The sequence below is a fragment of the Carassius auratus genome, unplaced genomic scaffold, assembly GCF_003368295.1.
Source record: "Carassius auratus strain Wakin unplaced genomic scaffold, ASM336829v1 scaf_tig00022246, whole genome shotgun sequence".
Taxonomy (NCBI): domain Eukaryota; kingdom Metazoa; phylum Chordata; class Actinopteri; order Cypriniformes; family Cyprinidae; genus Carassius; species Carassius auratus.
In genome coordinates, this window is record NW_020525172.1 from 216,843 (window position 1) to 229,805 (window position 12,963).

General features: G+C 35.5%; 1 protein-coding gene across 3 annotated transcripts; it reads left to right on the forward strand.

Annotated features, from left to right (window-relative positions):
- LOC113077313 (uncharacterized) lies at positions 1–11,949 on the forward strand. 3 transcript variants are annotated; one of them, XR_003281301.1, is made up of 7 exons: positions 3–172; positions 2,482–2,817; positions 3,187–3,525; positions 3,887–4,003; positions 7,653–7,761; positions 8,576–8,601; positions 9,072–9,181. XR_003281301.1 is itself a non-coding variant. In XM_026249733.1 (6 exons), the coding sequence occupies exons 1-6, from the start codon at positions 97–99 to the stop codon at positions 9,234–9,236; spliced, it is 1,059 nt and encodes a 352-aa protein (XP_026105518.1). In that variant the 5' UTR covers positions 3–96; the 3' UTR covers positions 9,237–11,949. The 3 variants fall into 3 exon arrangements, 2 of the variants coding, with proteins under 2 accessions (XP_026105519.1, XP_026105518.1); XM_026249733.1 differs by lacking the exon at positions 7,653–7,761 and having other exon boundaries at positions 9,072–11,949; XM_026249734.1 differs by lacking the exons at positions 7,653–7,761; positions 8,576–8,601; positions 9,072–9,181 and adding an exon at positions 5,013–5,600 and having other exon boundaries at positions 1–172.
- The last annotated feature ends 1,014 nt before the right edge of the window (positions 11,950–12,963 follow it).

The following is a 12,963-nucleotide window of genomic DNA, read 5'->3' on the forward strand; positions in this document are numbered from 1 at the left end:
CCCCATAATTCAAGTGCAATGGAGCAGTATTAGACTCACATTCTGCCCAGACAATGAGTATGACGAAGTCAGGCTATGCCATAGGAGCAAGGGAGAATGAATCAGAATCTGTTGCCGTTTTTTTTACTGAAGACTGGATTTATTTGGACGTACTTGTTCTTGTTCTCATATGGTAAGACATAGTCTCTTTTCTAGTCAACCGTTAAAACGAATGATGAACGCTACGAAATTAGTTGACTGGAGCTTCCATTCAAGTTCCCCTCACTGCTCCATGATCATACAATGATTGAGATCTTAAAAAGTTTTATAATTCAGTGTTCGAGTCGACTGTCCTTGAATAAGAGCTTCTGCCAAATGAGTGGATGAAATAATATGAAATTATATAAAAGTAAAAAGAATATCAAACAAAAGCTAGTACTGGTTTAAAGGGCAAAATTTAGCAGTGTTTTAAATTGATAATATTCATGCATAACATTTATTATGGGGAATAATATTCTGCATTAATTAAAAAAATTCGTTGTATGAGTGCCGAAATATTTAGAGGAAGCAGTTTATATATGAGTCAGGATGAGATAAGATTCTTCTGCTTAACGGTTAACGCATTGTTGCCAGATTGTGCAGGCTTCCCGCCCAAATGGGCGATTGGAATTTGAATTTGTGCGGGAAAAAAATTGTCTTGAGCGGGTGGACAAAATTTGGACTTATTTGGGGTCAGTTTGGCGGCTTCAAACATATAAAATGCATAGGTTAATTGTTTAACAAACAAACCCAAGTATCCATGCATAAACACACACACACACACACACACTGCAGAGGGCTGGCGCTGATGTGAATGTCGAGTTATCACGAGGGCTCAGCAGACAGAGTTTATGATTCATAACGTAAATGATTTTGAATGTAGTATGACTGTATATTCTCGTAAAAGTGGGAGAGTGACTCAACGTGAATTATTGTGGACCGAGATAACAAGAAGGCTCACTGCAATTCCCTAAATCAGACAAGATGGGCACATTTAAATGAATCAAAACCGAAACTAAACTCTCTCAGTCCATACGATCCTGTTTTTTTTTATCTTTGAAACGGTCCAGATTGGAATATCCTTGAAAACAGCTAGACTTCATTAATTTTTACAATTGCGAAATTCTATTCTTCCTTTAGTTCTGTTGAAAATTATAGAACGAAGGTAAGCGCATTGTTGTTGTTGTTTATTTGTTTTATTTAAATTCAATATGTATCATTGAATGAAACCGTTTTGACTATCATGGTGTGTGCATGAACTAAATACAGGCTACGTTGCCTTTTCCTATCACTTATATTAGACACTTTCTTGCTTTTTAATTGAATTATTCTGACTGCTGACACTGAAAATTATAAATGTGTTGTTTGGAGAGGATCGGTTTATTTGATTTGATATTTGATTTGATTTGATTGACATGTTCGGTAGTCAAATTCTTTTTAAAGGGGTCATATGACAACATTATTTTGTGTATGTGGTGTAATGCAAGGTGTTTATGGAGCTTAAGGTAAAAAAAACAAAAAACAAATAATGTACATTGTTGCTCCTCTATGTCCCGCCTTTCTGAAACGCATAGATTTTTTTCATCGTCCGAAAAGCGAGTTGTATGCTGATTGGCCAGCTATCAAGTGCTTTGTGCTTGGCCGAATTCCTCAAGCATGTGACGGAAGTGTTAAATGTGACACGTAGCTGGAATTCATGACAGCTTTCATTGGCCAAGGCCTTCCCATGAGGATGTTTGACCGACATGTTTCATTCATCGTCATGTTTTTCGAGGCATGGAAATATCTCCAGAATAACAGAGCAGTGTGTAAAACTCTTGGACGTATTTTAAAGATTCTATGCTGCGAACTTTAAATATTTCACATACTTTTGAAAATCCAGAATTTAGTTGATACTGATAAGCCCTTGTCATCACAGTTGTAAACACGATGGCTTTCTTCTTTTCTGAAGGGGTTTGGCGCCACAGTATATTTGTTTCCAGGCGGAACATTAAAGAACGTGACACACACGTCTTGCAGAAATCCTATAGAATTCAACCAATCCGATGACAACTTCGACACTTCTGAAGTGTTTCCACTTTTGTGACCCATATGCGTCAGACATTCAGTCAACGGTCCATGGACATGACGTCTGAGGCTGAGACTACGCCCCTCACCAAACTGTAATGCCGTGTTCCGAAGGGACCAGACAAAAACAATAAAACGCATTATAAACGTGGCATTTATTTTATCCAGCAGGGACCTTATTACTGATTGTAATGACCTATAATGTTTTTTTACACATACACATACACATTTCAGTCACTGCTAACCAAACCTCACAAAGAGAAACCTATAAAAGTAGTTATTTTTGACGACACTAGAATACAGACTTATTTCTGTACTTGCAATCTTTATTATCTGTAAATATCATTTTGTTGTATTTTGGCATTTCATTATGGCTTGTATTATTGTCTTCTTCAGGTGTGTCAGCTGTTGAAACAGATGTATTATCGGTGTCAGTGATGGAGGGGGATTCAATCACCCTAAACACTAGTTTTGAAACAAACCAACAAGATGATATTAAATGGTATTTCAGTGGCACTCGCATCGCTCAAATGAGTGGAGATCTCAGTAAGATCTGTACAGATGTTCAGTGTAATAAAGGTACTGAGAGATTCAGAGACAGACTGAAGCTGGATCATCAGACTGGATCTCTCACCATCAGGAACATCACAAACACAGACTCTGGACTTTATCAATTAAGGATCATCAGCATCAGAAAAAGCAGTGAAAAGACATTTAGTGTTACTGTTCTTGGTAAGTCATTTGGTCAATTTAAAAGTCACATTATTGTGTTTTTTTTTCCCTCTCATTTGTATTTGATGCAGTATATAGTCCATCTTTTTAAAAACAGATTACTGTTAAGTGTAATGGTCAAATGACATCTTTAAAGAGTTCAGTTTGATATAAAACTAAATTATCCTTTCAAAGTGATAATAGGAGAATGAGATCATAGATGGAAAATAAAACTAACCGTTAAAATGATCACGATGATTTCATGTAAAAAAAATGTGTAGTTTTGAAAGCATGATTAAATCACTTTAATATCCACAATTCTTTCATGTTTTTTATGTGTGTGTTTTGACATAAACATCCTTCCAGTCAGCTTATTGATTTGTGTTCCAGATATTCCTGCTAATGAACGAGAGCAAATGCAGAGAAAGTCAGTGAAGGAGGGAGAATCTGTCACTTTAGATCCTGCTGTAATGAAAAACCCAGAGTATTTGATGACGTGGTATTTTAATGACATTTGGATCGCTGAAATCAGTGATTATCTCTGTAAGACCTGTACAGATGTTGAGTGTAATGAAGATACTGAGAGATTCAGAGACAGACTGAAGCTGGATCCTCAGACTGGATCTCTGACCATCACAAACATCACAAACACAGACTCTGGACTTTATGAACTACAGATCAGCAGCAGCAGAATCCGCATCATGAGGAACTTCAGTGTTTCTGTCATTGGCAAGTATCATTTTTGTGTAGCTCCCCTGAGCAATTTAAACATTGTTCAACATTTAGAAAAAAAATGTACCCAGTGATTTTCTTAAACTTTACAAACAATTCAATGATTTGTGAAAGTTGACAAAAAATGCTGGGAATTTACAGAATTTCTGGAATGTTTACAGCCTCTTTGAAAACTTAGTATTATTATTATATATTTTTTTATATTTTCTGACAGCTCACAGTGATGATGCAATTTATAAGTATTAATCGGTATCATACAACTGATGACCAAAGCAGATAAGTGTAAATACATGGTAAATACATTGGTAAAATTGATTGTAAGTTGCTTTCTAGTAATAATGAATGTCTGTATTTACAGTTCCAGATTCAAGTTTGTCATCAGCTTCTGTAGCAGGAATATGTGTTGCTGCTGTTAGTGTCCTGCTGCTGGTGTCTTTATCTGTTATTTGTTACCGGCGTCAAGTAAGAAGGAAACGTGAGTATTACATTAGTGATGGAAAGTCTCATTCTTTTCTCCAAAATGGTTCTTTCAGACAATATGTTTCCATAATCTGGTTCAAAAAAACTATTCAGCAGTTACGTTAATACTAGGGATATATCAATGAAGTATTTTGCACCCCAGTTTGAGTCCATTTTAATATCGTATCTGTCCTGGTCTGATGCTTAATCAATCCAGTGTATACAGGGCAATGCCTATATATTGTATAAAGGCATTGGTAAATGTAAGTATCTATAAAAATGATGCACAATAATGAATAAGGGACTACTGATATAAATGTCTTGTATTTTAGTTATGATCCTGTCCAGGGTAAGGGCGCAACATGAACGGAAATCAGCAATCAAAGATCCTTTATACATTTATTTATAGAACCACAGATTAAAACCCTAACTCCCTATTTAATGAAAAATGGGAGAAAACAGTATTTACAAAGGAAAGTGGCAGTCACCCCCTACAGCTTCCAAGTGTGGAAAAGAGTATTTACAATACTATAAAAAATGGAAAATGAGAGCACAACTTATCACCTGAAAATCCACACTGCACACAATAGGCAGATCAACAGGCAAGCTAAGAGCATCAACATCCTGTAGCAAACACAACAGCACATGTTACAGTGGAACAACAGGAAATCACAAGTTGAGCAGAGCTCCCTCCTCAGGCACAGCAGATTTTTTTTTAATTGCTGCTCCTTGGTCCCATTAGCACCAATCAGATCTGGAGATCACTTTGGTAGGATCCAATCCTGTGAGGGAGAACGAGAGGACCAGCAAAGCAAGAGACTTAACAATTTTGTATGTACAGTAAGCAGAATAATTTCTAAGAAAATAGGGAGGACTAAGCTTAGAAACCCATAGCAATGCGTTATGACAACGTCTCAGATAGTCTGATGGCAGATAAAAGTAAACATTAAATAAATGACTTTTGAGTGCTTAGTTACAAAATTGTGCATTAAATATGCTAAGCTCAAATGTGCATGACACCCTAGAACAGACCAGGGCCGGGTTTCCCGATAAAAATTTATCTTCGTGCTTAAGAACGTTTTCTACGAGTAATTTTACGATCGTTCGTTATTGTTTCAAGTGTGTCTCCCAACAATGCACCTAAAGCAATCACACATAGCTGTGCTTTAAGAGCTACTTAGGATTCGCTGTCCATTTGTCAAGTGCTGAAATGTCATCTCATAGAATGACTCTTAATTGTAGTACACGATTGTTTATTGACGATTGTTTAAAACGAGTCATAACGTGTACAATAAAGCACAATCAAATAAAGTTGTTCCGATTCCGATACAAGTATCGGAAATATCTCCGAGACCACAACAAATTCTGGCATCGGCATCGCGAGTACATGAACCCATATACCGATCCGATACCATTTTCTTAAACAAGACCTAGTTATGACTGCTAGCTTTGCCTAACCGCTGCACGGTTCTTCGCTGCTCAGAATGCAACATGAAATGAATACACAGGAAGTTGTGTTTAGAGCAGCGAAGAAGAAATGAAGACGCGTTAGCAGCACTGATCTATATATGACTGGATCACTCATCGTGTTCTAAACTGCCAACAAACAGTGAAGTCGCTTCTATATTATAGATCAGTGGTTAGCAGTATGTCTCTGTAGTACCGGTAGTTACCGACTCCCGAGTATATTCGGTACCCGCAGCTGCGTTCAGTCGCTTCCCTGTTAGTCAAAGCGCAGGGCTCGAGACAGTAGCTGAATAACTGTGAATATTAAACTGCAAAATACTATTTAAATATTACTCCTGCAAATTCTACATCTCTGTGGGTGACGGGCACAGATGCGCGGGACCTCGCTGTTTTGTAGTCTCTGCCGTGTGTTACTATATGAGGACACGAACGCATAAACCGTCACTTCATGAGAATTTACCGTTTCATTTGAGAAAACACATATCATAAACAAAGACACTCAAAGATCTTCATGGCAGCCCATTAAAATAAATGTTTGGTTTAACATGAGTAAATTGACAATAGATTACGCTACTATTGTAGCCTACAGTAGATTAAGCTATGTCTCTATGTAGTAGTAAATAATACGTCTCTATTAATAATAATAATTATGCCTAGACGGTTGCTTGTTTTTTACTTGTTTTGTTGTAAAGAGATTATCTGATTAATATATCATTTTTTATATTCCTAGACTTATTTGTTGCAGTTTTTTATACAGTTATATTGTTAAACTAAAATACCTTTTATAGTTTGCGGTGTTAGATTTTTGGCTGCATTTGAAGTTATTTTTCGCTTAAGAAAATAAATAATATTACTGCCAAATTCATGTCAGATAATAAAAATACTGTAATGAATACAGTAGTTCACCATGTATTTGTTCATGTTTTATAAAGGGATCAGTCTGAAGCACACCATAAAATAATTCTAGCAATTTACACCGGGCTAGTAGTATATACAGCTGTATATACAGATACACACCCAGGTATCGGTTCAGTACTCTGTATCGGCCGATACCCTGAGCTAGGGCTGCACGATATTGGGAAAAAATGACATTGCGATATTTTATTTTTTTGCGATTATATATTGCGATATTTTTTCTTACAAACAAAAATGGGGTGAGCACACTTACATTCTCTCTCTCTCTCTCGATTCAATTCATATTGCTTTATTGGCATGACATACAAAGGTACATATTGCCAAAGCATTGTACATATCAGAATAGAAACAAACAAAATAAAAAAACATATATATTCATAAGAACAAAAAGAAAAAAAAATGCATGCAAAATAAATCCATGTAAATTTCTATAAACATTGATGGTACTTCTAATGTAATCTCTCTCTGTCTCTCTCGCGCGTGCTCTCTCTCTCTCTCTCTCTCTCTCTCTAGCAGCATCGCACCAGCGCCGCGTCAGGCACGGTTCTGGTGTGTAAAGACACAGAAAATGCGATGCAGCTACCACGCTTCTGGGACGCTTCAGACACGCGACACTCACACCACACAGTTAGTGTGTCACCCGCCTCTGTCTCTCTCGCGCGCTCCCTCTCTCTCTGCCCTGTTCAACTTGCATGTGGTTTTCAGTCCTGTCAATTATAAACTTTCACTCTATGATGGTTTAGCTGTGCAATTAATCCGCGAATCACATTCGTCAAGGGCCGGGGAGCAGCTGGCCCGTACAGTTAATGAATAACGGATCAACTAAGACAGCCTACATCGCACATCCTGCGATGTGACTATCGTGGATACGTACAACGCGATATCGATGCTTAAACGACACATCGTGCAACCCTACCCTGAATCGGTATCGGGAAGAGAAAAAGGGTATCGAAACATCTCTACAATCAAATCCTTATGTTATAATCACATTGTACTTGAATCAAGTTGAAGGTGTAATCTGGTGATTTTCCTGCAGGTGATCACACAAATCTGTCTTCTTACAATGCACTTAGGGTTTAACGATTACTCCAGAGAACTCGTAGATCTACAATGATTTTCAAGTGCTACCTAAGTTACGATGCTTTTGAGAAACAGACCAGTCGTAAGATCAGTCGTACGATCGTTTTTACGAACTTCTTAGGGTTGCAAAGCTTTTGGGAAACTCGGCCCTGATTGCTTCTTCTGCTGCATGCACATTTGAGCATCCTCTTTTCTTTTTAAAGGTGTTTGGTTAACCTTCTGAAAGGTGCATACAACTATTTACTGCACATCACCCCAGCAAGACAGCTGACAAAATAAAAACCAGGTTTAGGATTGGCGATACCAAATCAGGTAAAAAAAAAAAAATATATATATTATATAATAACTAATGCCATCAGATAGTTGTTTTATTTGAAATAAGTTTCATTTGTTATAATTTCTGCTGTTTGTCATAAATCACCAGAAAGTTCAGTTTTACTGAAGGGTCCACCCCTTTTATGAATTACAATCCAGCCATCGCTATATTGCACACAGAGCTGAGTAGATTACTTAAAAATTGTAATCCATTACTGATTACATATTATGTGATGATAAACTATAGTTAGCAAGGTAATCTAGGTTAAACATTTTAGGAAATGACTTCTGACTGCTTTTTATTTAACTAAGTTTACCATTAAACATACCATATTGCTACGTAAATGCAAAGAGAAAGACAATAAATTTACATTATGTTTAAAAAGCAAATAATTAAATCATAAAAATGTCAAATAAATTATTACAACACTTGGTCACTAAAAATATAAATATTTCATTTGTTTACCTGCATGTCAGTGTCACCATTAACCAACATACAAGAACTGTAAACCTGTGAATGTGTTCAGTCTTTTGAAATAATAACTTCATCAGAGGTATTTTATTTTATTTTAAGTGTTTTGGGAATCCCTGCATTACATGAACAAACATTAATACACATCTCATTATGAGCATTATAAAATGTGATGTACTCCAATTAAGAGTACTTGGGTTTTGGAATCTGATTTCGTAATACAGATTAAATGTAATCAGTTACTTCCCAGCTCTGATTACACAAAAAACTCAAGTAACAAGCTGGAAATTTTGTTAACAAAGTAATGTGTGTTTAATTGTTTATTGTTGTTTTAAACAGACACCAGGATGCAGTACAGATATCAGGTGAGATACTATGAGCACTGAATGTGTTTGCCTACCAAAAAATCTGATTCAGATCTGCAAATTGGCAACGTGTTCATATGTGTATGTGGTTTGACTCCGAAGTAATTACACTGACTGAAACACCATTTAATAACTGACTCATCAAGACTTATTTATAAATAAACAATTGTATGGATGCCTTTTGTTTTATTATTTAATCACAATTGTTTATTAATGAAGATAGTATTATTAGAAATGAATTTGTGCAAGTAAGTGCACATTATTTTGTAAGTGCCAATACTTTTGAGTGTAGAGTGTAATTTGTTAGACATTCCACCTTTCTATAATAATGTTTAATATTTAGGAAAAGAAAACCATGCATTCTGCAAACATGAAGTGAAAGACAGAATTACAGTTTCTAGTCTAGTATTCTTTGTGTGTCATTAGTCCAGTTCATTTCTTTGACCTTCTGTGAATCTGGTTTCTTACAGGTGAATGTTGATGGTGACTTGTCACCTAATCCGAGTGAGACTTCACTGATGAATGATGCTGGTGAGAGATCCTGTATTCACACTGTTGCTCAAGTGACGAACACTACCAGTGATTCTTCTCCGAATCAGATTGAGATCGAGTCCGAGGCTGCCAGTGAAACCTAACATTATTTTGATACTTTCACTGAAATGGAAAGTGCAGAAAGGATTTAATGAGCGTAAGACAATCTCTCGTTGCTCAGAGAAAGTGTTCCTATACTAAGATTTTAGGAGTCACTACTAATTCCAGGTTAAACTTTATCTCAACACAAATTCTATGTAAAGTTAAACTTGAATTCAAAATAGAAAATTAAAATTCGAGTTCTACATACTTTTTCTGTATGTAGAAAGAGAACCTCCCCGTGCTGAACTGCATTGTATAATGTATCGACTATAGCCAGAGATATTGTCAAAAGCATCACATTTTGGAAATATTAAGAGGATTTGGCATTTTTAGTTAATGTAGGCCATTATTATTAGGTAACGTTTATTATTAAATTACAATTAATTTGCCCCGCAATAATTTCATAGCACATGACCGCATAACTGACACGCTGATGATAATGAAAGTTTACTACTCATTGAAATTTTTTTTTAGAACAGGTCTGTTAATTTATACAATGAATTAATAGGTGTATAATTAAAATAATTAACACTGCAGACCTCAATGAAAATCAAGAGCAGCTTTATTTCTTTCAAAAACAACCTGTTTAACACAATTCTTTTTTTTCAGTATGTATGGGCCACAAGAGACATATTAATGGAATAATTTATGTGCCGTTATCAGCATATGTTGAAGTAGATTACTCTCATGTTGTATTTGGGAGAATATGCGTCATTAATGCAGCGTTAAGACTTTCACTTTGTATAATTGACTAAGGTTAAGATGTTCTTCGGCGTAACTGTTGTGCAAAATTTCTTGGTTTAAAACCTATTTTGCGCTACCCCACTGGTCTGTAGGCTTCTTCTGATCATTCGATTTAAAATAACCAGCACATTTTTCATTCAGTCCTGTTGAAGCTTTCTGTTATGGTGTTATAATCCACCACAGTCTAATCAGACATTTTGCTGACGTACGTCTGCTTTGTGTGCCAAAACAGAGACCTGTGTCTTTAATGCAATTAAAACAACAAAAGACCAATAGAAAGTCGTTGTCAGACCTGATTGAAGAACTTAAAGCACTGGTATCATTTTGTATTTTTTTTTCTATTGCATTTATGTGTGCCAACGGTGGTAATTTGGTTTATTCGTTTTTATTTATTACCTGACTTCAGTCGAGATATGTCAGTTGTTTACTCTCCTTTCAGACATAATCGACTTTTTCTGGGGATACTTGCCAAGACTTATTTTGTCATTTTATCTGTTCGAGAGCAAGAACACGTGAAATAGAGCTCACTTCAACATTCGCGCACTGTCTGAGAGAATCAGGGATCTAAATTGGCGTTGAGCCTTGCTTGAGTTTAACTTGAAGAGATGAATACAGTACAGTAACTACAGTAAACAGACAGTACTACAGTAAACGAACAAACTAAATAAGAACATTAAGTTTACAATGACAAAAATGTCTTCCAAATACTGTACTGTGTGCCTTTTAACGCTGTGCCAATTTTTTTTTTGTTTTTTTTTTTGTTTTTTACAATTTCATATTGAATTCGCTGCATTGTCACTACACTGTAAGACCTATACATGCCTTCACGTGTCAGATTTGTCTCATTTGATGGAGAAAAACTGATGCTGTAAGTGTTTATTGATATTGTTTACAACAACAACAAAATATCAGTCTTTTGTATTAATGTACCGTGTATCATATCATATCTCAGTGTACCAGTGTAACCATAACTTTGTCTTTGTGAACATAACATTGGTGAGATATTAAGTGCTGCTGTGATCAGCTTAGCTCACTGCCAAGTTTTCATTGTTTTTTTTTTTTTTGTACAGTGATCTTGTAAAGTCTTATCCTCTGATTGTATATATTTGTTTTTACATAATTTTTATATTTCTGTATGTTTTTATACATTTTTTATTTTTTGTACAAAAGTGTTATGAGTAATATCTGAAGTAACTTCCACTGGTTTATTCTGGTTTATCACTGGTGTGTCTGTACATTCTGGAATGTGATTTCAACTCTGCATCAAAACTTTTTAAATCCTTTTCGTTTTTGAAACTGTCAGTTCCTGGTTTTGACACTAGAGGACATTCCAGCACTGCTTATAAGCACTGCTTGTAGTACACACTTAATGTATGAATGAAATATTAAGCAATTTAAAACAAACATTTGATGAGGTTTTTACAGAGAAATACATGGGTAAACAATAGTGAACAATAATAACCATAATAAAAGCTGTGATATTAAAAAAAAAAAAAAAAACACTGATTCCGTACTGCTCTTATTGCTCAGGATGCTAAGCAAGGATAGCATTTTTTAAGTCAAGACTAGCTGATTTATAATTTCAGGAATTGTGAGAGAGCCTATTTACAATAAGTGAAAATAGCATATTTTCTTAGTGATAGATATTATTTACATTAAGTTATAATAGCATTTATTTGTGATATATTTACAGTAAGTGCAAATAGCTAGATTCTGTTTATAGGTTACTATGTTAAAATATGATATTCTGCTAATTACTTATTGCAAACAGTGGCAATTATCCTCAGCATTGTATATATTATAAAACAATATGTAATAACACAGACCCCCACCTCAGCGCCTATGCTTGTGAAGTTGGAACTGCCCCACTTTATAGAAGCAGACACCGGTGTAGGTCACTCTCACAGGAAACAGTCCCCGCTGCACACATCTGAATATATGGGTTGAACTTGTTCTGGAACAGTGTTGTAAATAAAACCTAACCATTCATTTTAGTTGTGTCCTCTTTTGGAAGGTCTAACAAAGTAGTTTGGTTTTCAGAATGAAACACGTCTCCACAACATGGCGGCAGTGGCAATACTACAGCAAGAATCAAAGTTACACCATCTTTATTTGTGTGAACATTTGGGCGCCATTATGCTAATCTTCCCACAGCGTGACGTAGACGCTGACTTTACAGATCTTCATTATGCACCAAGAGCTTGTAATATTCCAAAGAGAAAGGTAAAATGTTATTAGAACATCATATGAGCCCTTTAAAATGCATTTAGTTTCTTAGCAGCACTGATCATTTATGTTAGTTACTCCACCAAACTGATTAAAAATCCTGAAATTAACCGCTAATTATTATCTGCATGGCATCATAAATATCACAAGAGTAAATACATTACATACATCCACATACATTTATTCTTAAGACAAATCCCAGACACTGACAGACAAAAACAGGATATGATCATTGAAACATCTGTCAGATCAAACTAAGTTTTTGTTAGAAATAACTTCTGTTTCTCTTGCTAAAGCTGAGAACTAGCAGAGCTCGTCCACAGGGTCACAACATGAGTTCATAAGATCCTGGATTTGTAACGAGATACAGATACCCTTTAACATCAAGTTTATATTACACAGACACAATGTGTGTGATGTTTTTTTGATTGGAGAGATTTTTTATTTTTATTTTTATTTTTTTTTGCAGAGAAGAAAACTGTGTCAGACTCTTAAAATCATATGGCTAGAAATGGAAAAACACCCTTCTACCACATGCTATGAACTATTGACACCTTAGACACAAACTCAAGAACATACATCAAACACATATACAGCAGCAGACACTTTCTCATGCAGAAGATGTTAGTCTACCAAACCGCATTTCACAGGCTGAAGCAGAGTTCATCTAGACTTGTTCTGATGAACATTTTACATTTATGGTATGCAGATATACATGTCTTCAATTCAATTTAATCCCAAAAATGAAAATTCAGTTAT